Source organism: Cyprinus carpio, chromosome B6, assembly GCF_018340385.1.
Source record: "Cyprinus carpio isolate SPL01 chromosome B6, ASM1834038v1, whole genome shotgun sequence".
Taxonomy (NCBI): domain Eukaryota; kingdom Metazoa; phylum Chordata; class Actinopteri; order Cypriniformes; family Cyprinidae; genus Cyprinus; species Cyprinus carpio.
Genome location: NC_056602.1, coordinates 16,376,863 through 16,404,778, shown reverse-complemented (window position 1 = coordinate 16,404,778; position 27,916 = coordinate 16,376,863). Strand labels below are relative to the sequence as shown.

Sequence of the window (27,916 nt, the reverse complement as noted above, 5' to 3'; positions counted from 1 at the left end):
ACTGTAGGAAGCTAGACCCATTTAAACCCATTAAAAAAAAAAAAATCAGAAAAAAAGTCACTTTATTTTAAGGTCCAATTCTCGCCATTAACAAACCATTAACTATGACTTTTGCCTCAATAAACTCCTAATTTGCAGCTCATTAATATTTTAGTATTTAGGTAATTGTTAAGTTTTGGTATTGGGTAGGATTAGGGATGTAGAATATGATCATGCACAATATGTGTTTTATAAGTACTAATAAACAGCCAATATGTTAATAATAGGCATGCTAATAAGCAACTAGTTAATAGTGAGAATTGGTGCCTATACTAAAGTGCTACCCCCCAAAAAATGATAAAAATATCATCTGTAACACAGATATTTAGTAAGAAATGTTTTATTATTATTATTAATATTATTGTTGTTGTTGTTGTTATATTGTATAATCTGCATTGGCAAGTATTAAGAAGATATACTTTTATTTAAAAATTTTGGAAAACTTTTTAATAGATGGAAAAAAATAATAATAAAATGTGGGGAAAACATACACACCCTTTGCATTTGCAGCATATCTATTCCAAAGTGTAACAAATGTTCTGATATGTGAGGATCAAGCACTGCTTCTTCTTCATCAAAAGAATAAACATCTGCAAAAGACACAGGAACTGAAACATCTGTAAAACTTCTAGAATCTGTTTTTTGTCTAAATTATGCTTGAGCTTGAAATTTTCTGTATGTGTACAAGCATATTGACTGAAAGTCTGTGACGCATGAAAACCTGTCATTGAGAGACCCTTACCTGCTCCATCTGGGGTGACTGTGTCGAGTTTAACTGCCAGGGGGAAGTTGGTTTTTTTGTAGTGCTCAAGGGCATGTCCGTTCCCTCCGCTCCCATCAAAGAACCACTTCCCACAGAGGACAGAGCCATCTGTCAGGTTTAGCCACAGGTTCTCTCTCATTTCACACTTGGCGCACTTCCAGCCGCTAATAGTACATAAACCATATTGAAGACACAAACAGGCAGGAGAGGAACTCCTCATATTTCAGTTCAGGTAATGCAGGTGTCTTCAAAGAGATGAGGCTATGTTACTCTATAATCCACTGACTATACTGTAATCTTATCATGTAGACCAAGACTGAGACCATTTCCAGCATATCAGTATATCAGCTAGACCAATCAGTTGGCCCATATTTGGCCACTTTGAGATTATCTGCCACATGGCTAAAGAAAAGTGTTCTACACCTTCAGTGTTGTTATTGCTAATTAAAACTAATTGTTCTCGGTAATTAAAAATGAAGCAGAAATATAATAAAATATAAATGTTGGATAAAAAAACATAAAAAAATGTAAATAAAAATAAATAAGATTAAATTACAAAAACTATAATAAAAAATAATTAAAAGCTAAAATAAGAAAAAACAAAAAAAATTTAATTAAAAGGAAAACAGAAAATATAAAAGTTTATTCAAAATACAATAATAGTATATCAATAATACAAAAACAACACTGATTCCTATTGTGTCTGTTCTTAAATCTAGCTCTTCTCTTCTAAAGTTTGTAAGATAAAGATCATTTTAGAGTAAATATGATAAAAAAAGTGCTGCATCTATTTTTGCTGTCTAAACTGTTAAAGCTCCCTTTATAAATTCAATAGCAAGACATAAAGATTACACAATAGCAATCCCAAAAGGATTCCAGTTTATCTGCTCGGACCTAATTTGATTGCCATTTAATTTCAATTAGAATCCTTTAGGATTGGTTCCAAATTCTGAAAAAAAATTCCATGCTCCTCAAAGAAGTTTTTAGGAATATTTGAGTAAGGATAACGGTTGCATTGCCTCATACATGTGAAGACATTCTACTGGGTGTTTTAATAAGTTATCCTAAACATATTCAAGCATTTGATCAAACATCAATAGCTTGTTTTGATATTATTGCACTTGTCAGAGAAAGCAGACACATCAGATTCAAGGGTGACCTGAAGCAAGCATCAGCAGTCTTTAGAATGCTAGTCCATATGACTCTGGGCTGCCATGTGACCAACCTGGGAGGAATTCGAACCCCATTCTCCTGCTGTGTGAGACTTCTGGCATGTTTAGATACTTGGATCTCCTCTTCCCATGAATCAGATTCCTGCTTTTTGTACGGAGATGGAGCATTGAGGATGGCGTCACAGGCTATTGTCACCTGAAAGTTAAAGGGACATGTGAACATTATATTACAGCTGTTCCATTGCTTAGTGTGATATTGCTCCTAATGAGTGCTTAAAAAACCACAGCAAGCTGGAAAGTGGTTCAGATTATGACTAATTCGTTTTAAAAGCCATGAAACTCCTGGGCAAATAGGTTAGATATCACAGCTATTTTCTATTTCTATTTTATGAGCGTAGCAGCAGTAAGCACACCATGCAGTTGTTGACAAATACAAAAATGTGTGTTTGGTTGTGTGCTATTATTTGTGTTGTATGAATAACTGAAGTACAACATAAACTGTAACAAATTAATCTTTTTGCATCATGTGTACTGAAAGAACAATATATCGACAGGTAGTTACTCAAAATATTTGAGATGTTTGCATATTTCCCCAGATATATTTAAGATGTTTGCACACTACTGTCAAAAAAAAAAACAAGGAAAAGAAAAAGAGTAAAAACAGTAATATTGTGAAATATTGTTACAATTTTAAATAACATTTTTCTTAAAAAATATTTCAAATATAATTTCTTTCTGGATGAAAAGCTGAATTTTCAGCAGTCATTCTAATAGTCTTTATTGTCACATGATTATACTAATAGCTGATTTGCTGCTCAAGAAACTTTTTTTTATTATTATCAATGTTGTTCTGCTTTAAATTTTTGGGAAATTGTGATTCTTGATCAAGGAAAATTGTTGAAAAAAAGAACAGCATTTATTTGCAATAGAATTTTAATTTATAAACAGTGTAAAAGTCTTTACTGTTACTTTTGATCAGCTGAATGCATTCTTGCTGATAAAAGTTATAATTAAATACATAATTAATAAAAACAAACCTGCTACTGACTCCAAACTTTTGAACAGTAGTGTATATTTTGAGAAATTCACAAACAGCGCTAAGTGTTAAATTTAACAAGTGTTCGATTTTCCATTATGATTTGATCTTTTTTGTCATCATTAATTAAGAAATTGTATGGTAAAATGTATCTGTATTATAACAGCTATCAGCCAACTTGCTCTCTCTGTATCTGTGTTTACCCCTTAAAAAACCCTTTATTGCTCTTAATATTTAAAAAAAATATATCAGTAAAAACATAAGACATGGCAGGCAGCAATGACTAATAATTGTGCTTAAAAGCAAAAATAATTATAAAAATTCTGATAAAAAAAAAAATATACTTCTTTTAAAAAAATAGGTTAAAATAGGTTAAAAACTAAAACTCATGTTACTGCTACAGCACATGCCATCACTGCACACAATGAGAAGCATGAACAGCGAGTTTATAAAGAATAAGGTCATCTGCAGACAGAATAAAATGTAATGACGTGACAAGCAAGCACTGAAACTGAAAGGCAGATCAGGCCTTTGGCATGCAGGGCACACAGGGCGCATGAGCACACACTCTCACTAACCAGTGCGGGCAACTCCTCAATATTTGGTAAAGGGATCTCAAAGTGGTCTGGAAATATGACAAGCTTGGCTTCATCTTCATACTCATAATCACCTCCGTTAAAATCACGGTTAAGCTCTAAATCTCAGGAAAGGAAGCAGAGAGAGATATTTTTAATCGAGAGCTGATGGGATGGACTGCACTCAAAACAAGTGCTTAAAATGTCCCCCAAAAATTAATTAATAAACACATGGTTGAATTGAATAAAATGTAGTGATTTAAATGTTACTGTAGATTTATTTTATTATTTATCTTTTAGTATGTTTTGATGAAACATTTTCTTGAGCTCCCTTGATTGAACCACAATCAATGTCTAATAAAAAGTGTATATTTTAGGGGCAGCGAGTCTCATTTAGCCTTTTTCAGGTTTTTAACAACCTTTTAAAATGGCTTTTTTACACTTAAATAGTCCTGCGATGCAAATTTTAGTCTCTCGATCAAAATGAGGTCATAAAAACTGCAAGTTTGATCAGTATAGAAGAATAATACATCAATTTAATTAGTTTGAGATTGCCACATTTAAAGTTTTTTTCAGCTCAACAACATGGGTGCTAAAACTGACAGACTAAAGAAAACATGATCGCATATGTTTGTGCTCCAAGCAGACATATTATCCTTAATAAAACAGTCTGAGTTGTGTAAATGACATATTTGGGAAAGCATTGTGGGTTTACAAAATGACTGGCATCCTTTCTGACGTATCGCCCTCAACCAGAGAAGGAGGCGTTTATTTTAATTGGATGCCTGAGAATAAGCGCCCACCGGTCCCCCACCTGCTACGTCACACCTCCAATGGCAGAAGTGTGTCAGCTTTGGGGGTTGATAGGGCACAGCAGCTGACAGGCAGAGTCGGCCACTGTAAACCAACCCTCCATAGCAGAAGATTAGGCCAGGGCAAGCATGTGGCACTTTAGATTTAGAAGGGTTACTAACTGCATATACAAATAAATTAGCTAAATTTAGCCCCAGCCAGTAATGACTGAGACTGCTAAACATAAAAATAAAAAGGTTTGAGAAGTTTTAGTCTTAGATTTTTTTTTTACTTTAAAATAGACTTACCTAAAAATACTTTTCCGTTCCTTCTTCTTGGTATGGCACCCCCTGCAGCACCTGTGGCTTTCTGTAATAAACATCAGAAACAACATGGGTCATAAAACTGTTAAGTGCTATGCACTCAAATATTTTTATATGGGATCTTGGACCACAAAACCATACAAAAGGCTAATTTTATTTAGAATAAATAAGCTTTTCATTGATGTATGGTTTGAAAATCTGGAATCGGGTGCAAAAAAATCTAAATATTGAGAAAATCTCCTTTAAAGTTGCCCAAATGAAAATCTTATCAATGCATAGTACTAATCAAAAAATAAGTTTTGCTATATTTATGGTAGGAAATGTACAAAATATCTTCATGGAACATGATCTTTACTTAATATCTTAATGATTTTTGGCATAAAAGAAAAATCGATAATTTGACCCATACAATTTATTGTTGGTTATTGCTACAAATATACCTGTGCTACTCATGACTGGTTTTGTGTTCCAGGGTCACATATATAGGGGATTACTATGTGATGTGGATATTTTCCACATTTATAAGCAGTGCTCGCAGTATCTGTTCCTTGTTTGTATATTTGTTGTGGTTTTAGTTCCGGTGTTTTGAAAATTTAATAAAAGAAAATCATAAAAGGAAACAACATGGGCAATAATGCCATGGGTGTCTATTGAACAACAACTATTACTGAATGTTGCAAATCTGGATCAAATCCAATTGATGTGTATATGAAAACTTGACTACTTGAAGTAGGGCTGCACGATTATGACAAAAATCATAATTGTCGATAATTCCCTTGAAATTGTAATTGCGATTATTAATTACGACTATCACAATTTACACTGAATGATGTTTATACCCTTGTTTGATGCAAATGCATGCCATATTTTATATGAAAATAAACAAGCGGAAAACACTTTTAGTGCTTTTCTATAGTATTAAGCCTCAAAAGTCAACTATACAGTACATCGGATTGGTTTCTTCTTAAAAATATATAAAAATGTAAAAATATGAGTGGTATAATGTTATACTAAAACTAAAATTAAAACAATGGAAAATCCCTTAAGATAACATGTAGAAAGAAAAAAACGCATCTTAAGCGTGAAGAATAACATAAGTGGACTTTGAACGATTAATTGCCGATTCGAACGATTACGTAATTGTGGCATCCAAAATTGTAACTGCGATTAGAAATTCGATAAATTGTGCAGCCCTAGTACAAAGCACATAATGATAAAATCAACTGATTGTAGAGTAAAGAGATTGGAGAGTAATGACTGAATGGGTAATGCTGACAGGCTTCTCATGTAATCTAAACAGCAAACACAAAAGCTACAGGAACAGGGACAGATCCAGACATGAAAATAGCAGCTTTTAACCGGCATATCCACATTCACTTGGAAAGAACAAGAAACCATGACATAATTAAGTTCCTGTTCTAAATGACCAACAAATCAGTCATCATTAGGCCAGCGAGCAGACTGGGATTCAATAGAACTGCTATAAGGAAAGACTGCCATGGTAACATTCAAAAACGAGACATTACTTTAAAATCTGAAGATTTAAAATCGCTTATATTGAATTAAGAACATATAGTTTTCTTCTCTGTGTACCTTTTGTTAATCTACCATGCTGGGCTGTGTTTCCCAAAAGCTACGTAAGCCTAAGAAGTTTGTTAAAACGACCGCACGACTGATCTTAATATTACGGTATGTTTCCCAAAAGCATCGTAACTTAAGTAGCACTTGAAAATCATCGTAGATCTATAAGTGCTCTGAAGTAGCCTAATCGCATTTTTGGGAAATGCACGTGAAACAATAAAACAATAAAATCGTAAAATGACTCGTTCTTAAGTCATTTTCGTTCTTAAGAAAACGCTCTTAAGCTCTAAGATCAATCATTATCGGGAAACCCGGCCCTGTCTAGTTATATGCTGTCTCTAGTTATCAAAGAAAATAACTCTGACAGGTCGCTCAGTTTGTGAAAAAGCTCAGAAAACACATTTACTGTAATTATTGTAAATATCCAGATGTTCTTTTATTGTGCTTTTTCTTGCTGACATTTCCCAAGAGGGTTATGCTGGGCTCATCATTTATAAGCCAAAATGTCAAAACCACCCTCTGAACTGCCTGTTTCTTTCTAAATTTGTGCTGAAGAACTGCCACATCACATGATTAAAACCGTAACATTCAAAGATGCTTTCCAAAAAAAATCATAGTTCTGAACATGGACGTACATTTTCTAAATCCAGCAGACCTCCTGCTATGCAGTCTTCATGAATTGTATACATTTAGCTATATGAGTATAGCAGACCTCTAAAACTTGAAGAAGAGGCAGGCAAAAACCATCTGCAACAACCTGAACTCACAATGAAGAGTGAAAAATATCTCTCTCAGGACCTCTTAAATAATCATCTCAACTCTCTTAGCCGCTTTCTAAATCCAACAGTCATCAATGTCTGCTAAATTTAATTTTTCCACATTTTTGGAAGTTATAATATCAAAAATCAAAAGGATGTGACCTCAACAAGCTACATATACTCTGACTGCAACAACTCATTTATAAAATCAATAATGATAAAAATTGACAACTAATTTGATTAGTGATTAATTGTGTCTGTGCACTATGATAAGAAAACAAATTTTAAAAATAAATTCTACATGTAACACAAGTAATTGTATTTTTTATGAGCAGTAACAGTAAAGGGACTATTGTAATGGAATATAAATGTAATATTTTCAGATGAATGTGAATGTGTTCCTCCCATCTCATACCAGGTTTAGTCTTTGATTTTGTTGTTCTTTATCATTTTTAATGTACTGATTTTAACTTCTAATTTCAAATAGTAAGTGATCGGTAGAATTTTTTGCATACAAAGTTGCAGATACACTCACTATATTTGTTTTCAGTGGAGGATAATGTTGATGTGAAAGAACACTTTTGTAAATAATGGATTAAAATTAATGTTTTTTTCATAATTATTATATATATTTTTAGTGTATTATTATTTTTTTATTCAAATTAATATTTAGCTGCTACATATATGTTTTAGGTTGATTAACAATCAAATTAATATTGAATCTGCTGACAAAAGTCCAAAGAAAGCTCCACAGATTTCTGCAGAATCGGAACATCTGTCCTTCACGATCCACACATCCTCCACCCCTTGCATGTTTAAAAAGTATTATTGCTAATTTGAAAATGCTTTGAAACACATGTTTAGTATTGTTGGCCTTATTTAGCACAACTTATCATTTTTAAATCTATTCCACGGATCTCCTCTTACTATCAGCGCAGTGCAATCTGCAAATTCTAACTTGACCTAATAAAATACTGGCCTCATCTGTTCTGGAAAAGTTTTACTACTCATTAATTATATTATTCACCAGCACCTTATGTTTGAGGTATCAGCGCAGTGCAATCTGCAAATTCTGTTTGAGGTAATGCTTTTATGTTACTGGAATCACTAAATCTGGAGTGAGCAGACAACACAATAAAAGTTCTCCATCAAGACATTCACTGAGAGGAATTACACCAATGATCATTAAATATTACTTTGTCTCTTTTGCTTTTTTTTTTGTTGTTGGATACAGCTCAGTAAGTTTCCATAATGCATTTAATATGTGCAGGTTCATTTAGAGTGTAGAATGAAACATATATTTACTTTTTCTGAGAAGTTTACAAAGAATCCAACAATAAAAAAAAGCTTGAAAATAGTTTTGCCACACTTCTTACCTCTTTCACATGTCGTTTTAAGTGCATGTACACACTCTGTCCAGTTTTACGGTAATGTCTCTCCACATGTTCTCTTCCGAAACCAAGGAATGAGTTCAAACACACATACAGACCTCCTTCCGATTCCTAAAAAATTATGAAACCTGATTTAAGCCAAGTCAAATGTAGCCATGTAATTTTACTTCATGTTAAATATCAATAATTGAAACCAGTTGTACACAATGTACAATTTCTAATAAGTTACATTTAGAAAACAAATGTGAACGAAACTACTATAATAGACTAGATGTCATAAACATTTAAAGTCATAAACATCATCAACATACAAACTGTATACATGAAGAGAGAAAACACTTTAACACAGCTGAACACAATCAAAAACAACTGAATCATTTTTGCAATCTAGGGCTGTACTGAATTTCAATGCAGAGTATCTGCTCTCTACTATTAGAAATAGGCCTAAAATTATTAGACATTAATAACATTAAATTGCATAATGCTCAGAATTGTGCCTTTTACTTTTATAATTTAAATGACTACAGTTATGGTGCCCTTTTTTGTTGCTGGACGTTAATGAAATGTTTTCAGGCATATATTGCAATAACATGACATCAAGATACTTTTGGTCATTAAGATTATTCACATAATTTACAATGGCATAATGCTTGTAAATTATCAAAGTTGTTTTCAATGGCGTTTGATCCTTTCAATTGGAAAAATTCATACAAAACAATAAGATTAATTATTTTAAACTCTGTAAGCAGTAAAGATTAAACAAATAAGAAGTTTAATCTGAATCAAAACACGAGTTACAGGGCTGGTGTGTGTTGGTTAGGGTGTTGAGGGCCCAAACCTGTCACTAGCTCCTGGTGACACACGAGCTTGAACAGATAGTGTGTAAAAATAACCTGTCTTTTAGTCTGACATGACGAACTCCAAACAGCTGAGTCACCTTTAAAACTTTTACAGCTGGGAGCTAGTTGTGCACTTTACCCACATTTCTATAAAAGTTCCCATCAACGCTCTCCAAAATATATTATGGTATTATATATTATTTGTGGTCAGAGCTTGTACAGTTGAATATGTATAACAACCCACGTTGACCTGGATTCTTTTTATAGGTCATGGCTGCTTACTGCTTATTAGTGTACATTTAGGAAATCACAGTTTTCACATTTATCAAGCTACACAACAATAGTCTGTCTGTTGGTGTCAAGCAATACAGTCTGATCTCAACAAGTAGCATGCTACTAGATTGCCAATGTTGATGGCACGATGTCGAATGCATAAGAACGGGGGAAAATATTATTATTGCTTTGACACGCCTTTAAACAGAGGACAGAAATTCTCTGTAATACAGATCAGCGTTCAGACTTGCAGTGTTATTTTTGCTACCGTTATACATCTGTAGCTCGTATAGCGCCATTTGAAGTAGGGAAACCTGGTCCCACTGTAAGATGTAAACACCCGTGGTTTATTTATTTATTTATTTATGAAGGCTGTCGCTTAAGTTGGAGAATGGTGGCCGAGGATCCCCCATCTCTCTTATACACGCAGCTTTTCACGTGTCCGGGGGACGCCAGTTGTTGTTTAACGTTCATGCATGAAGTATTTGACATAATACTCACAGGAGAGTCGTAGGAAAAAGCGCATTCGCTCTTGAAAACCCTGTCTCCTGTCCTCGGTACTCTAATGGTGGGCATGTACGGGACCAGTAGCTCTCCCAGATCTGTAGCCATCTTCACATTCCTGCTGCTCGCACCACTATGAGCCTCGCTGGAGCAGCGTGTCAGGCAGAAGATGAGATGGGGCTATTTTTAAATCATACAGACCCGACATTCCTCGTGGAACGAGGGATGTGACGACGAAAACATTAGGACATAGAGGGATGGGGGGGTGGAGGTGGGGTTTAGGGGTTGGGAAACAATGGTAGTCCCTTCGGAGAAACAGGCAATTTTCACATTATTCACCCTGACGCCAAGCGGTGGTGTTTTCAGATCTACGCTCAGTGAGCTTGATGTGTTTATAATGGCAGTGGCAGTACAGTCTGCATGTAGTGCACTAATGTTTTTTTTTTTTTTTTATGAAAGGTGCTATAGACTAAAAAGCTTATTTATTTTCGCTGTTGTTATAAATTTTACATTGTGTGTCAAAGTTAACTGCTAATTAAACTCTTTATGCAGTGTATCATATAACCTACACTAAACAACTTTACTCTTTCAGTAATAATTATGGTCTTAATTTTTATTTTTTAATTATAATATTAGTCCAAACTAAATATATTGAAATTGATGTTTTACAGTGATTTATTAGGCCGAAGACAATAGACTGACATACAGTAATCAATTTCAAGAGTTGTTTGCTTGGAGAAAGAATTTATGAACTGAAATGTTATTTTATTCACATAATTTTGAAATGATCTTTTAATTGGCCATTTCTTCTGATGTAGTACTTCAGCACTTTACTTTTCTGATTCTAGTGTGACTGATATTTAGGTTTTCATTCCAACTGTTTCTTTGGTATTTGTTAACTTGAAAGCCTGGATGGCTTTCCTATTTCTGTGGAACACAAAATATGTCATACAATATATTTTTGCAATGAACAGTCTGAAATCAGTAAATGATGAAATTTAAATTTCTGGGTAAATTCTTGAAGCAATACTCAAAAGAGCAGTGATCTATTTATAATCATTAGTTTATTGGTGCCAGAGGCAAAAAACATGATATTTTTATTTATACCAATACATTATACATTGTATAATGGCTGAATATTTTGGACAGGTATGCATAACCACTCCTAGTTATCAGGGGATGACTTGGGGCTGTGATCGATGAGATTCTTATCAAGTGTCTGAATCTGAAACCAGGGTCCATCTCCTTTTTCTCTCATGTGTCGGCGGACTTCAAGCTGTAGTTGTCTGCAAGAAAATAGAGGATCATAAATTAGAGATAATCAATTAGGCAACATAAAAAGAAGATACATATCTGTGAGCAGTCTACACAACAAAGTGCCTTTGTTGTTTTGGTATTGACATTAAATTGCATCGCAAAGTTTGACATTTCCTTCATTACTTTTACCCTACAGAAGTTTTGCTCTTTTCTTCTAATCTTTTAGTACATGATTTATTAATGATAGAGATATTTCTTTACTTGAAGGCTCCTTAAACTTGAAATTAACCTACATATGAATGCTTTAGTGAGCAGAATTGTGAAAGGTCATAATATAGACTGTTAAACTGGATAATCTAAACCTCTAGACCTTCAAACTTTGATTCTACTTTAATCAGAATGGCTTAACTGTTATTGTAGCATTAAACTGATAATAACCCATGAAAACCAGTTAAGTCTTTCTCCTTTCATTAATTAGTAATTCTTGTAATAAAATTGCAACTGTTTTGTTCTACTCAGTCATATGTATTTCATACCTTGGAGCAAAAAATGATGTACTGCAGTTAAAAAAACAAAACAAAACAAAAACACTGTGGTTCTCATCCTTTTTGACTCAAAGGCTAAAAAAAATTTAAGTTAAGACAATACTTTTACTTTTCAAACTTTTTATTAACAGAAACTGTAATGTGCTTATGGAGAGGTGGTGAATGCTGGGCATAATCATGACGACACTCGCTCATAAGTGCCAGGTATTGATTTGCACTTGAGAGATCTGCCAAAACTGATTCCTGTCAGCAATAAAAGCTTATAAATTAAGGACACATAAGAGTTCCACCGATCCTTATATTACAATTTAAAATATTTGGTAATAAGTAAGGTCCCATTAGTCAAAGGGACAGTCCCAAAATTAAATTTCTCTCTTTCACTCACCCTTAAGTTGTTCCAAACCTGTATAAATTTCTTTCTTCTTCTGAAAACAAATGAAGAATTTGGGTAACCAATCCGTTTCCATATTTTTTTATAATATGGAAGTCAATGGGCACCATCAAGACTTTTGTTACCAATATTCAGCAGAAAGAAATTCATAAAGGTTTAGAACAATTTTAGGGTGAGCAAAAGATGACAGAATTTTCATTTTTTGGTGTATTATTTTTTTATTTTTTATTGATTTATTTATTTATGTTTAATAATGATGAATAATTTTTTTGTTTTATTTTTTATTATTTTTTTGTTTGGTGTTGTAAAAACAGTTTATAGTTAGTTCATGTTATCTCAGGTCCATTAGATAATATTAACAGATACAACTTTTGATTTTAATAATGAAATTAACTAAGATTAATTAAGGCTTTAAAAGTTTTTTTTATTATTATTATTACATGTTAGCTAATGTAGTTAAAAGAATAGTTCAGCTACAAATCAAAAATATGCTGAAAATGCTGATTCACTGCAGTGAATTGGTGCCTTCAGAATGAGAGTTTTACCAGCTGATAAAAACGTCACAATAATCCACAAGTAATCCACATAACTCCAGTCCATCAATTAGCATCTTGTGAAGAGTAAAGCTGCATGTTTGTAATAAACAAATCTATCATTAAGGTGTTTTAACTTTAAACTGTTTTCCTCTCACATCAAGATCCACCAGCATATTTTAGAACTGTTTTGGACTTGATCTGTGCTTGTGTCTCTCCTGATTCAGATCCAACTAAATTTTCACTAGAGAAAGAAATATTATGGAAAGAGGAAGCAGTAGTTTGGAGTAAAAACATCTTCATTTAAACATTTCACTTCACAATATTGATTAAATCAAGTCATGTTAATTACTTGTAGATTATTGTGATGTTTTTAGCAACTGTTTGTAAATGTTCATGATGTCACTAGATTGGATTTGAGTGCTGTTCAATGAATTAATGTAAAAATTCTATAATATTCTAATTCTATTCTTAAAAAACATGTCCCTTTTAGACTTGCACTCTTTTAATTTACTGCTTGTTTTCTTTAAAAATACAAAATAACACCAGTTTTTCTAATCGTTTTGTATTCTTTTTATTTATTATACAATTAACAAAAGCAAAAAAGGCATCTAATACTAGCTTGCTCTATTGTTTTACTACTCTATCTGTTTTCTATTTATTATATAATTAAAAAATAATTACTACGTGTACTGTATTGAGCTAACTGAGACTTGTTATAGCACTTGCATATCATTGCTCTTTTGTTGATTTGTTTGCTTCCAGTGTCCTCATTTGTAAGTCACTTTGGACAAAAGCGTCTGCTAAATGACTAAATGTAAATATGTCAAATGCCTTGATGGATAAATTTAATATGAGGGGTGGTGGCCAACTTGAAAAAAAGTAAACCAATTGGACTCATTCTGACGGTTCTGACATGTAATGCTAAATGTTTCCAAATCTGTTTTGTTGAAGAAACAAACTCATCTACATCTTGGACTGCCTGAGGGTGAGTACATTTCCGGCTAATTTTTGGATGAACTGTTCTTTTAACTTATGTTAACATAATGATACCTTAAAGGGATACTCCACCCCAAAATGAAAATTTTGTCATTAATCACTTATGCCCACGTCGTTCCAAACCTGTAAAAGCTTCGTTCGTCTTCGGAACACAATTTAAGATATTTTGGATGAAAACCGGGAGGCTTGTGACTGTCCCATAGACTGCCAAGTAAGTTACACTGTCAAGGTCCAGTAAGTTTCTACTTGTATTTAACTTTGATTTGAAAGAAAACAGCGCAGCCTTGTGGTGCGGCTGATACAGAAGAGCATACACAGCATACGGTGATAAGGAAAGACACAGAGGAGACTGTTGACAAAGGAATTGTTGAATAAAGTTGTTATTTTTGTTTTCTTTGCTTACAAAAAGTATTCTTGTCACTTCATAACGTTACGGCTGAATCACTGATGGCATATGGAGTATTCTGACGATGTCTTTCATACTTTTCTGGACCTTGACAGTGTAACTTACTTGGCAGTCTATGGGACAGTCACAAGCCTCCCGGTTTTCATCCAAAATATCTTAAATTGTGTTCCGAAGACAAACAAAGCTTTTATGGGTATGGAACTACATGGGGGTAAGTGATTAATGACAAAATTTTCATTTTGGGGTGGAGTATCCCTTTAATGTAAAGGGTTGCCAAATATTTAGGAAAATACAAATCTAATTCTTAAATGTAAATACATATATGTAAAATATGTCATATTCTCATTGATCCTAATTAGCTGAATCATATAAAGACAGCTTACCTCATTTCAGCCTTCTCGGCCTCCATTTGAATAAGTGCCATCATTTTCTCATAGTCCTTTACTGGGCTGTCATAAAAGGTCCGAGCAATCCAGCGGGTGATGGGATGCTAAGATATAATGAAGACAACCAATGAAGGAAAAGACCAGAAGCATTTATGACAGCAGCGACACAATAAAAAAATACAATTACATTGGGCACTTTTTACTGGCATATAAGGTGTATTTGATGTTTGTATGCAGTTAAATTTTAGAATACCTTGTAGTACTCCCAGTGCTCTGGTTCGTAACCTTCAGGTATCTCCGCTAACTCAGATTCTCCTGTTTAATGAATCGCAGATGTAACTGACATTATTCAAGTCATTATGGAAGGTACAGAAGCTAAAAGAAGAAAAACTGCCAGTTACATGAGAAATTTACCTATGAAAATATTAACAAATGTCACAAGAGCTGCCACGGGGATGCCAGCGAGAAGAATGTAATATTTCTGGTGTAACAAAACAAGAGAGGAGAGAAAGATTTGGTAAATAATTTCAAATTATTACTGGAATAAGAATGAGCATTATAAATAATGTGCAACGGAAGCAAAGTATTTATAACAAGTTTTACCAGCAGGTGAAGAAATCTTCTGTCATAGAAGTCAGTGGGCTTGATGATAAACATCCTTTTCCCGTGGCTCCCATAACGGACAACAACTGTAAAAGAACATGGTTAAAATAGGTTTATAAAAAAAGAGCAAAAAGAAGGTCAGCAAGTCAACATACATTGCCACAGCATTACTGCAAAACACCCTTTTTATTCAACAGGAAGTCAAATATAACACAAAACTAACCTGAAACAAGAGTAATACACAGCTACAGATGCAAATCCAACTGATAAGTCTTAAGAGGAAGTAAAACTGTTACAAACACAATGAGGGGCCAAAATACTGTGCTTGACTAACTTGGAAAACTTGGTTAAAATATATTTGACAAACTTGGTTTGCACATCAACACTTACAAGCAACGGGCAAGAAACTCAAGAAATATTTTGAATCAGAAACTGTTAACTATATGACTAACGTTATGTAAAAACAGTATATTTACGTATATACATAGCTTAACAGCTGTATGTGATAGCTATAGGAAGGTTACAGTTACAGAGGGGATTAATGTAGAGGCCAGTTTACACTTGACATGCTAAGCAAGCCAAGCAAGGTCACTGCTAAAAAATAATCCTTCTCAACAGTCATGTCGATGTATTTACTAACAAACAAAATTCTTTACCTTGTTCTGAACGTGCAACAGTCCTGGAGAGCAGATTTGAAGACTGACATGCTCGTTTCAGCGGGTTTAATCGGGCTGTGAAAGCAGCCGCCGTCCGCAGAAGGCTCATGCCCACCATGACTGTTGAGGGAGTGCGTGAACAAGGCCTTCACTGATTGGCTGATCTGACGCAGCGTGAAGCCGTGTCCTCCATTCATACTGAGGGCAAAAGAAAGGTTCGCAGATGGCGTTCAAAGATGGCCCTCAAAATAATTAAATAAAATATATTTATTTATTTGCATATATCAAATATTTGCATAAACAGCTTTTGATTTTGGAAATTAATTAAGAAATATCGTAATCTTTTTTTCGACAGCTTGAAAAGAAGCTAAGAAAGAATAGAATAGAATAGAATAGAATAGAATAGAATAGAATAGAACAGAACAGAATTGGAAAGTAGGCCATGTGAATTGAGAGAATATGTTGAAAAGTGAACAGATACATTTTTAAATGTCTGGTAGTATTTTATTCACATTGAGTAATTTGCGCTTAAGTTTTCTGAATTACCCTTATAATTATTCATTATACTTAAAAGAAAAATAGTATTGCTTACAGTATTAACTGGCTGAAATTCAGGCTCTATGAAGGCATTTGGAAAATAAATAAAGATTTGTAAAATTGTTTCAATATAATTTTAATGTGACCTCCTTAGAACCAAAGGGGGGAAATACTTTTAATAACAATCAACACTCGACAAAAGTGCTCAAAGATACATGCAAATATTATGTAATGCGACTCAATTTTATTCTTTTTTAAATAGCTGTTTTTATAGGATAATGTTTTATTGTATGTTTTTATTCGTGTGTGTTGTGGTGCTGAACGAGGAAATAAAAATGTTGGAACTTTTACCGTGGAGAAATGTGTTGTTGTTAATACACACTACTGTCCGACAGGTGGCGCTGCACGCTTCCGTTCATCGGTTCATTGTCAAGATGGCCGTGAGCCGCCTGACTGCTGCTGTCTGCAGACAATTCCAGCGTGTTGTTACAGTCTCTTCACACACACAGCCTCAGTGTGCGACTCAAGCGTTCTCCAGATTTCATTTGTGTCAACGAAGGTATTTTGTTCTTGCTGATTATATGTCGGGCTTAAATGACAGTGCATCACGATAGTGTCTTAACCAGAATGAACGAGGCATGATTTAATATATCACCAATTAATATGAACTTTTTTCATATCTGTCGGAATTTAGACAAACATATGACTCGTGGTGGTTCAGAAGCTCCATGAATAACCGAGCACTCCACACATCCTGTGTCAGGAAAGGACTGGAAGAGTTTTTTGACCTGCCAGAGAACTGGGGTGAACAAACAGTTAAATCAGGTGCCAGCAATATTACATACCATTTCATCTGAAATTATTTTTTTCTTTCAGTTACTAAAAGCTGTAGTCTTTGTCTCAAAACAAGTGAGCTCTCTATCTAGACAGCATTATATTCAGTGCCCAAATATCCTGGCAAGAAAAGAAGCCTACTAGGTTTTGAGATACAGTCAGATACAATCTACCTTCGCATTACTTGATAATATATTGTGTTAGTAATGGTTTTTTTTTTTTTTTTTTTTTACCCTTAAAGGTGCTCCATGGACTGCCAAACAGCTTAGAGTGAAAAGTAATGAAGACTTACACAAACTTTGGTAATTGAGTAGTTTTTACAGTTTGAAGACTTGCAAAGTTAAAATTCAATAAATATTAAAATACTATTTGTATTTTGCAGGTATGTTCTTTTGAAGGAAAAGAACATGTTACTCACTGTAGAACAGGAGGCAAAACGACAGCGCCTTCCGATGCCCAGTCCAGAGCGCCTCAAGAAGGTATCAGATTTGTTGAAATTTAATTGAATTATTTAGTTTCCTTTGAGAAAATGCTATAACCTTGAAAAAAATATATATTATGGTGTTACTATGGTACAAAGACGATGCAGTACTTTGGTATACTGCTTGGGTCAGTAAGATTTATGCTTCAGCAAAAGATGCATTGAATTGATTATAAGTGGCAGTGAACATTTTTACTACATTTTACTACATAAAAAACATTTTAAAAATAATCTACCAATAACAAGATGCTGCTGTTTTGAGTTTTCTGTTTATAAAAGAATCCTGAAAAAAAAATTTGTCAAGAGTACATGGATGAACCAATATTCCATTCTGCATAATTCTTCTGATAGGTTGAAAGGTCAATGAAGCGTCTTGACACAATTGTGACAGAACGTGAGGATGCTCTGCGCTTGCTGCAGACGGGACAAGAGAGAGGTAGACCGGGTGAATGGCGCAGAAATGTTTTTGGCAAAACCTTCTGGTAAGCAAATCAGACGAGTAAATATTTAGCAGATTGTTTTCCTGTGCACATCTATTTTGTGTTTGTGTAATGTAACTTATTGCAAGCATGTTTGTTCATCAGGTACCGCTTCAAGGAACATCCAATCCCCTGGTACCTGAATTCCAGATACAAAAGGCGGCGATTCTTTGAACCATCACATGTGGCCCCTTACACAAGGCAAGTCTCAGATTTTACAAGTCAATCAGAGTAACAACAAATGTAACTGAAAAATGTATTTTATGGAATTATATTTTAAAGATTCAACGTTGTCTCACAAGAGTTTTGTATTCTTTGCAAGCGAATGCTCATGTGAACATTTAAGCTTTGAAATTCTGGTCTCCTTATTAGCACTAACAAATGTTGTTACATTATGTAAATTACATTTTCTTGATACACAGTAATGTTTAACTTTGCTGTTCTGTAATTTAGGCTGAGCCTTGAAAAATACCTGAGGAGTAAGATGCGGAAAGATAAAAGACAGAAGAGAAACCAAAAGAGGCTTGCCGCAATGTTTCCAAAAAAGACTGCACTTGCATGAAACCACTTACAATTTTTTCACATTTAATGTTGTCTTTTCATCATGTAATATTTTTTTCATTTCTCTGCAAGTTTTGGAGATTGGAAATATGTTGTACAGTCAAATAATAAATTCAAACCTGTAATGGAGACTGTTGTTTTGTATATATTTTCCTAGTTTCATTTTTACGTAAATTATTAGGATTGCAAATCATTTTCTCTTTTGAATAACTTTAATAACTGTCTGAATAGACGAGTTGAAATGTGTTAATTATTAGAACAAAACTTTAAATACAAATGTGCACAATCACTTCACTGACAATTTTATCTCTTTATGTAATATGAGAGAAATTTATACCAGTTTAACCAAAAAAAAAGAAAAAATGTATTCCCAAAACAGCTGATCAATTATTAAAAGCATAAACATTTGGTTTCCTGTGGTGCGTTTTCTAGGAAGCGGCAAAGTTGTGTAAATTAAAAAACACTTAACTGTTTAAAGCACTGATTCAATTGAGGGATATAATTCCAAGGTTCCAAAAGACATAACCTTGTCATTGTTATTTAAAATAATTCAGGTGGTCAGAAACATTTATGTTGTCAAACTGGATATATGAAAATATTGTTGAAGAGTAGAAAAGAGCGCAACCATATCAAACTGTTTAAAATATGGTTTGTTTGCACTAAAAAATAACAGTGTCCTTTTTAGTTCCTGAGTCCACTAAGAAGGCTTTTTCTACAAGGTGGTGGTGTGTTGTTTATTTATTCTTTTTCTTTCCTCTCCCTCTGAAGGCAACCAGGTGTTGATGGAACTGGTTAAGGGCACTTCCTGTCAACACACTGTTTCCCACCTTCCTCATACTCCTGCTTTGAAATCCACATTTGCTGGAAAGTTCCCTAAAAGTAACACAACAGAGTCATAATTAATATATTTATATATTTTGTTAGACTTAAATCAAGAGGTGAACATATTGACAGTGGTATTAAAAAGCTAAATATTGATACTGTGCTAATGCTATAGGCTACATTTAATATCATAAACAACTGTGCAGTTAAAACCAGATCCCGTGAGAGCCCTAGAGAACACTGCTCACCAGAGATGCGAGGATAGAGCCCCCAATCCAGGCGCTAAATCTGCGCTCCACAGTTGTGTTGTTGGCTATCAATTTCAAACGCATACTCTGCACAAAAGACACAAAACAATCAATGTTATCATAAGAAAAAAAGCAACAAATCAACAAAGCAAACCAAAATATGCCACTTGCCGGTGGCGTCTTCTGCGAAAGTTCTCTGTTAAGTCTGTCTGTAAAGCCTTGGATGAGAGTGTTTCCTCCTGTAACTACCACACTGCCATACAGACCCTGTTTAAAACAAAAAAAATTATGGGAAGCATAATGTGACCCTGTATTGACAGCAAAGACGTAGGACATGTAGAGTTTTAAAATCTTACTGGTCGAATGTCTATGTCACACATGCCAACGCTGGTGGTCACAACATGGCTGACTCCCAGCATGGTGTTCCCCGACAGACCCTGTGAAAATGTTAAGATGCTGTGAGAAAAAAAATACTAACATTTCAGAATGAAACTTGGACAATGTTAGAAGGACATTTCTTGCCTTAGCATTTGAAGGGTCAAAAAGACCCTCTGGGATCTTGAGTCTTTCAGCTCCGAAATCACAGTTGTACCCATTAGGCAGCTCATAATGAACAGTGGGCATCTGGGCAGCTACTCTGTATAAGACAAATTGTGACAATGTGGCGTTTTTCTTTTTCCATTAAGATCATAAGCATTGCACGTACCTAAAAGCTCAACTGATAAAGTTAATTATGATATGTAAACTTAAAATGTTTTAGAACTACCATTCAAAAGTTTAGGGTCAGTACAACTTAAATGGTTTTGAGAAAAGTCTCTTCTCCTCACTAAGCCTTTATTATTTGATCGAAAATACAGTAAAATTGTGAAATTACTGCTTTAATTACTGCCTCAATTCGGCGTGGCATGGAGGTGATCAGTTTGTGGCACTGAGATTCTCTGTGGGGTTCAGGTCTGGTGAGTTTGCTGGCCAGTCAAGCACACCAACACCATGGTCATTTAACCAACTTTTGGTGCTTTTGGCAGTGTGGGCAGGTGCCAAATCCTGCTGGAAAATGAAATCAGCATCTTCAAAAAGCTGGTCAGCAGAAGGAAGCATGAAGTGCTCAAAAATGTATTGGTAAATGGGTGCAGTGACTTTGGTTTTCAAAAAACACAATGGACCAACACCAGCAGATGACATTGCACCCCAAATCATCACAGACTGTGGAAACTTAACACTGGACTTCAAGCAACTTGGGCTATGAGCTTCTCCACCCTTCCTCCAGACTCTAGGACCTTGGTTTCTAAATGAAATACAAAACTTGCTCTTATCTGAAAAGAGGACTTTGGACCACTGGGCAACAGTCCAGTTCTTCTTCTCCTTAGCCCAGGTAAGACGCCTCAGGAGTGGCTTAACAAGAGGAATACGACAACTGTAGCCAAATTCCTTGACACATCTGTGTGTGGTGGCTCTTTGTGCCTTGACACCAGCCTTTGTCCATTAATTTGTGAAGTTCACTCAAATTCTTGAATCGATTTTGCTTGACAATCCTCATAAGGCTGGGGTTCTCTCGGTTGGTTGTGCATCTTTTTCTTCCACACTTTTTCCTTCTACTCAACTTTCTGTTAACATGCTTGGATACAGCACTCTGTGATCAGCCAGCTTCTTTGGCAATGAATGTTTGTGGCTTACCCTCCTTGTGAAGAGTGTCAATGATTGTCTTCTGGACAACTGTCAGGATCAGCAGTCTTCCCCATGATTGTGTAGCCTAGTGAACCAAACTGAGAGACCACTTTGAAGCCTCAGGAAACCTTTACAGGTGTTTTGAGTTGATTAGCTGATTGGCATGTCACCATATTCTAATTTGTTGAGATAGTAAATTGGTGGGTTTTTGTTAAATGTGAGCCAAAATCATCACAATTAAAGAGCCCAAGACTTAAACTACTTCAGTCTGTGCGCACTGAATTTATTTAATACACGAGTTTCACAATTTGAGTTGAATTACTGAAATAAACTTTTCCACGACATTCTAATTTATTGAGATGCACATGGATATCTACCTACCACAAGATTGAAGAAAAATACATACTTGATGAATATACTGTTGGTGGCTACTAAAAAGACTCTCACCAGGAAATGGTTTGTCACAGGAAAGTCCAACTATAAATACATGGATGGAAATTACAACAGGTAACAGCATTTGTTAACCGGAACTGGAACAATTCACATTAAAATGGTAAAAAAATGGGTTAACCATGAAATACCCCACAGGACTGATTTTACTCTCACAAGCTAATGTTTATAATGTATAGAAAGATCACTTTCTATGTACATTGTTTTTTTTTTTCTTTGTTCTTCTCTATGTAGATAATCTGATGAATACTACTCTCAGGTTTAGGGTAAACATAAATGTATGACACACACAACATTTGAAATCTAAATGTTTACCCAATGTTGAATCTCAATAAAAAATAAAACAAACTTACAAAAAATGTCTTTACTGTCACTTTTGATTAATCTACCGTGCACCTGCTGAATAAAAGTATTGGCTTCTTTTATTTAAAAAAAAAATCACTGACCCAAAACTTTTGAACGGTGTTGTATGAAAAGTAATTGAGCTTACTGTTCATCATAGGGCGAATCTGACACCTGCAGCACAGAGGCCTGGAAATCCTGTATGACAGTCTGAAAAGACAGAGAGCAACAGTCATTACATAACACATGATATAAATGCACTACATTATGTTCAGTAACACTCCTCTATGATTTCTTAAGTGTAAGTTTTGATCACTTACATTACACATATAGTTATGCCATGAACGGGTAACTTGAGGTAGTTTCTCTTTCTTCTTCCAACTGGCTGGAGCTCCTTCACGAACTGAATCCTTTCATGACAAAACACTCTGACATTCATTTTTCATTGAACATTTTATCTACTCCCCACCACCTCAAGAACACAGTGAGCATCCCAACCTCCAAACACAGCTGATATGACGACTGAAAAGAATGAACTTGAGTAGTCCTCACCTTTGATGCAATCACATACGGAGGCACTATTTCAACACCCAACTCCTGAAACAGCTCTCTACATTGCATACTCATGAAGTCACCAGCAAGAGGAGACTTTACGATGCCTGGAAGATCATAAAACATACATTATAGAAATATCAACAACTACATCATATATTTGAAATCATAGATAAAATAAAAAACAAATATGTACATTAATATAAATGACATGTTGTATTAATTGTGCACAATTCAACTTTTTCAACAACAATTCAGCATTACCATATCTACTATATTATATAAAATCATTGTTTGTTTTTATTTGATGAATATTAAAAGAAAACAACAACTCTGTTTTGAATTACCTTGTTGTAGGACATAACCATCGTGCACAGGAATAGCAGTTGTGTGTGTTGATCCACTATCTAACACTAAACCTGTGGACCGTCCATTGGCAAACCTGAAACGCTGAGTTAAGGATTTAACATTTCATTTATTTTCTACACTCTATAAAGTAATTCTAAATAAGAAAAATTCTATCTGAACCTTTTCCCTTGCCAATAATGATATTTAGGCCCCATGACCTTTCCAGATGTTTATTTAACATCTTACATTTTTTTTAAAATGTTTTTACATTTACAATATTTATCATTTTTTTATATTTATAAAATGTATAATATTTTTCTGTCTTTTTAATTTCTTCCTGGTAAATATTTTAGAGCTTAGCAAACTAGAAAAATGTTATATGGATTTTTTTAATTTCCATTTCTTTTCAAGGGCTGCGTTTCCCAAAAGCATCATAAGCTTAAGTACATCATAGACCCATTGAAACCAATAGAGCTACGAACAACTTAGGCTTACGATGCCTTTAAACACTTTTAAAATTAGGAAACCTCATATCCAGACAGTCCTTAAAAGAAAAAAGGGGTGTTGTGGGGGTAATGTAATATAAGAAATATCTTGATTTTAAGTTGTTTTGGCTTATTTTAAATCATTTTAAGTCATCTTAAGGCCCCATGGTTACAAAACCACTGCTCTGCAAGACAGTGCCTTTCAGAGATTTGGATTGTCAAATCATTTAACCAGCAAATAAAAATAAAGGATACGCAGACAGGACGGCTGATTTACACAAGAAGAAAGCAGGAATGTTGTAATGCTCAAACATGAGTTCAGTCAGCTTCTCTCTCTTTGCTCGTGTGTTCCACTGCAAGATGAAGAAAACAAGTTCACATGGAGTCGGCTGAAGCATCCCAGCAGATGGCAAATGTATGATCAAATCTGCAGATTGGATTTATGTCCAAAAATCAACATACCGAGGCCTCTGACATCAGGACTGGATGCAGACTGGGCTCTGATTTGAAGTGCATTTTGTAGGTGTGATCTAAAATGGCTTGGAAACTGTCCCAGTCCTCAACTTTAGGGGGAAAAAAAAGGAAAATGTGTCTAAAACTTGGTTTTCATATGGGCTGCACAAATTAGACGTTTAATAATTCTGGTTTTATGATATGAACTCCTGTCAGACTGAATGACAGTTTAGTTCTCATGCATGAGAAAAAATAACATTTAAGGCTGTATTAAACTTGTTTTGATGTTATGTTGTATGTCTTGTTATGTTGTTTTGATGCTTGAAAACAGCTTTCGACCCGTATATAAAATAACTTACTCATTCCATTTTTGAGAGGTGACATGACCTCCATGCTTTCTCTAGGGACCCTGAGCTGGTTAGTGTCGATGTAGTAGGTGGTGCCGCTCTGCTTTCCCTTCTCTCCGTCTGTCTCCATCGGTGTACTGCCATCCTCCCGGTCCAGAGTTACACCGATTACAGTAGGAAAGTCGGCCTAGAATCCACAGAACAACTTTATGCTTAAAACCTTTTTTTTTTTCAGCTTTATCACCAAGATATGGATTCATATAACAGCTCACACCTTGGGACAATCCTCTCCTGCATATCCAGCTCTCACTGAATATGAGCCCATGTCAAAGACGAGAGCTCCAACTTCATCTGTGAAGAAGAAATAAACGTCCAAAAAGAAACAGATGAGGATACAACTAACACACACACACACACACACACAGTATCTATGAACTCTTGTAATGAATAAATATGCGAGTCCATTACAATACGTAAATCGTCCAGCAATCTTCGTTTTTATATTTAACAACTAACGTTACGCACTTAATATTTTATTTTCATTAACCGCGCGCTCTATATTCTGCTGTATGCTGCATTCTACAAAGCATCATAAACGTGTACTTTGAGCTCATTTTCATTGAATAAAAGTAGAACTAAATATGTCATGCTAGTTTGATGGCTAGCGAGCTCATAAACGTGGCGCACTCATTCATTTGATTCTCCCTCCAAAATCGCTCTTACCTCCGCCATACACTCCGCCACTCATTTTTGCGGCTGGTCAATACTGACAGAAGACAACTGTTTGGTTTCTTATTTTAAAAGTGGGGATATAAAATAAGAACCGTACGATTTGTATTTTCACTATCACAACAAAGGAAACGAATGGGACATCTTTGTCTTGAGAGGATTATGGTGGCCTGTGGTTGAGGTGCTTTTAGCAGCGCCACCAGTCGGCATGGAGGATGAAATGAAACTGTAGGCGTAAAACCATAGACTGCGTAAACCGTACTGAGTGAAGAGCTTTATTTGAAAGTAAAGGGGAAAAAAATCCAAATTGTGTAAAGCCAAAAAAGTAATCAGGTAACCAATGCGGTAGCCAATAAAGAACATTAAAGTAATGTGACACCCTGAATGTTTGATCACATGTATTTATACTGTATGTATATGATTAAAGGGTTACCATGATTTAGTTTTGTATGATTACAGTAGGCCCTATTGGTTAAAATGTTTGTTATACTTTTCAAATTTAAGTGTTTATTTTGTATTACAGAAAGCAGGCTCAAGTATTCAGATCAGATTAATGGTATTTTGGTTAATATGTTTTATGCTTATATGGACGCTTGGTCAAATGCTTTATTCTTGATATATGAAGCATATAGAAACAGTCTGATGTGGATATGTCAGTTTATGTGGACTAAGTATTAAACTGATTCCAGTAATATGTCTTAAGAATGTACTGTATAAAAAGTGAAAGCATAAAGAAAGAGCCAAGACAAGGGTTTGGTTATGCAGAAAACACTGTTTATTGATTTTTGCTGGATTTCATGTAAAATACTTAAATAATTAGTATTGCTGAATAGATATATTCATGAAGTTGCAAGACATTGTGATTAAGTGATTGTTAAGTCATTATTAGAGCGGCTCAAATTTGAACAACAAGACAATTTTTACCGTCTTATTATTTCTGTCAAACTGCAGTACTGCCAACTGGACAGTGAGCGGCTACAGTAACAATAACATGATGTTTGTTCACATTAGGACATCTTAGGAACTGTAACCTTTGTACTAAAAAATATAACCTGTTAAATATTTTGATTATAATCTATTATACACTGTTTTGTCATGAGTCAAGTTCATCCAACTTCAGCAAAGAAAAAATGTTAATTAAATTATATGTATTTCTAAGTTGTGGTAACCAATGAAAATTCTCTTTAGAAGAAAGAAAGACTGACCAAATACAGATTAAACTGAAACTGATATCATTGGCAGGAAAAATTCAACCTGGAAGTCAAAATGAAACTATATGGAGTAATAAATAACATTTATTTACCGGGGGAAATTATTCTATTTTAGTAATGTAAAGTACAAAACAATCCAAATAATATTTATAAATTTTTTTTTTGTTTGTTTGTTTGTTTTTTGTTTGTCTGCTTGCTTGCTTGTATTAAATTTTTGTAATTGTTTAGTTTTTGGTAGTTGTTTATATAATCTATAGTTCCTTGGAATATAAACATTCTGTAGTTCAAAATAAATCAAAATATAAAAACAAACAACCTTGCTTTCATATACGGTATATATATATATATATATAAAAACAAACAACCTTATATATATATATATATGTATATATATATATATATATACTTCGTTTACTTTTTAAAGGTATATTTCTACTAAACATTATGAAAAGCAAATGTTATAACCAGTACCTTACACCTTTTATTTCATTTACTGTATAGTAACAGGTTAACTCAACACAATTCAAAATTTGTTAGATTGCTGACTTTTTGATAGATAAAACAAGGTTGTATAAACATATGGGGGGAAAAACTTTAATGTTTCTTCATTGTTGAAATTCTTAGAACCACACCCATTCATCATGCCATTATTGTTCATCACTATTTCTGTCCAAAAAATGTAGAAATATATGTTGACTGACTAGTGTGCCTACAATCCTCGTGATTGACAGATAATGAATAAATAATAAACATTTCTCAACCTTCGTGCTATTGGCCTGTTGTAACAATCCACTATTTCATATATTTGTACTCCAGACAATGATTCATAGAATTTAAAAAAAAAAAATTAACACAAAGTTACTAATTTCCACATTGTGAAAGTGGAAAATTTTAAAATGGATTTTTAGAACAGCCATTTTTGATTTATGAGTAAAATAAAGTCTTCATCATTTGCAAGATCTCAATTCTGCAAGGAAATTTGAGTTTTTGTGTGTCTTCAATTCATGGAGAGATTTAGTGAAGTTTAACTGTTGACTGTTGAAAACATTTAGGAATCATATTTGCACAAACACATATAAACGTCATTGTTCACATGAACTTTCATTGCTCCACATGTTACAGTATGTTATACATGTCATAAACCACTCTAAAGGCTGAATGACTCAAATGTAAATGGTATTTATATTTATCAAGTTGATAAACAGAGCAGAACACAAAAGCAGTTCTCTGAATGAAGTCAGTGTCTAGTTTTTTTTTTTTTTTTATACAGCTCTGCATACTTAAGGGCCCATTATGAACTGAGATGTCTGTGTGCTCAATCACATGGGCAGCTGTTATCAGTCTGTGGAGAAAATGTCTTAAGCCAACAATAAATATTTAAACAGGGAAAAATATAATTATCTGCATAGATAAGTCTAGTGGCTCACATAGTTCTTCTGTCAGTGCAAACACAGTGGCTACATGAAAACTTTCTCACCTTCAGTATATGCGTGTTAAGAGGAGGCGTTGTGCAGGAGGAAGTAGTGGTCAGCAACGATGAGAACATTTTC

General features: G+C 34.3%; 4 protein-coding genes across 8 annotated transcripts in view; 1 reads left to right on the top strand and 3 right to left on the bottom strand.

Moving 5' to 3' along the window:
* Window positions 1-10,321, bottom strand: part of LOC109057499 (ubiquitin carboxyl-terminal hydrolase 13) — a 29,485-nt gene extending 19,164 nt beyond the window's left edge. For 3 of the 5 annotated variants that reach the window (XM_042725897.1, XM_042725898.1, XM_042725899.1), the window contains exons 1-7: window positions 10,044-10,320; window positions 8,416-8,541; window positions 4,686-4,746; window positions 3,589-3,710; window positions 2,028-2,170; window positions 782-966; window positions 535-629 (exon numbers count right to left, since the gene is read on the bottom strand). In XM_042725897.1, the coding sequence (XP_042581831.1) occupies window positions 535-629; window positions 782-966; window positions 2,028-2,170; window positions 3,589-3,710; window positions 4,686-4,746; window positions 8,416-8,541; window positions 10,044-10,154 (843 nt within the window). In that variant the 5' untranslated portion in view covers window positions 10,155-10,320. Of the gene's footprint in view, window positions 1-534; window positions 630-781; window positions 967-2,027; window positions 2,171-3,588; window positions 3,711-4,685; window positions 4,747-8,415; window positions 8,542-10,043 lie in introns of all 5 variants that reach the window. The other 2 variants (XM_042725895.1, XM_042725896.1) reach the window with 1 other exon arrangement.
* Window positions 10,322-11,091: 770 nt separating this feature from the next.
* LOC109057504 (NADH dehydrogenase [ubiquinone] 1 beta subcomplex subunit 5, mitochondrial-like) lies at window positions 11,092-15,980 on the bottom strand. The gene is made up of 6 exons (XM_042725904.1): window positions 15,823-15,980; window positions 15,167-15,252; window positions 14,978-15,044; window positions 14,817-14,878; window positions 14,561-14,667; window positions 11,092-11,332 (listed from the first exon to the last, which is right to left on the bottom strand). The coding sequence occupies exons 1-6, from the start codon at window positions 15,938-15,940 to the stop codon at window positions 11,212-11,214; spliced, it is 561 nt and encodes a 186-aa protein (XP_042581838.1). The 5' UTR covers window positions 15,941-15,980; the 3' UTR covers window positions 11,092-11,211.
* A 777-nt stretch (window positions 15,981-16,757) lies between these two features.
* Window positions 16,758-18,843, top strand: LOC109057505 (39S ribosomal protein L47, mitochondrial-like). The gene is made up of 7 exons (XM_042725894.1): window positions 16,758-16,918; window positions 17,054-17,184; window positions 17,435-17,495; window positions 17,576-17,672; window positions 18,026-18,156; window positions 18,259-18,354; window positions 18,607-18,843. Exons 1-7 carry the CDS (start codon window positions 16,794-16,796, stop codon window positions 18,713-18,715), a joined length of 750 nt encoding a protein of 249 aa, XP_042581828.1. The 5' UTR covers window positions 16,758-16,793; the 3' UTR covers window positions 18,716-18,843.
* LOC109057502 (actin-like protein 6A) lies at window positions 18,722-25,339 on the bottom strand. The gene is made up of 14 exons (XM_042725893.1): window positions 25,150-25,339; window positions 24,701-24,777; window positions 24,439-24,613; window positions 24,089-24,189; window positions 23,882-23,979; window positions 23,141-23,235; window positions 22,794-22,900; window positions 22,562-22,651; window positions 22,390-22,451; window positions 20,307-20,421; window positions 20,141-20,221; window positions 19,956-20,051; window positions 19,785-19,871; window positions 18,722-19,587 (listed from the first exon to the last, which is right to left on the bottom strand). The coding sequence occupies exons 1-14, from the start codon at window positions 25,172-25,174 to the stop codon at window positions 19,507-19,509; spliced, it is 1,290 nt and encodes a 429-aa protein (XP_042581827.1). The 5' UTR covers window positions 25,175-25,339; the 3' UTR covers window positions 18,722-19,506.
* Between the last annotated feature and the right edge of the window lie 2,577 nt (window positions 25,340-27,916).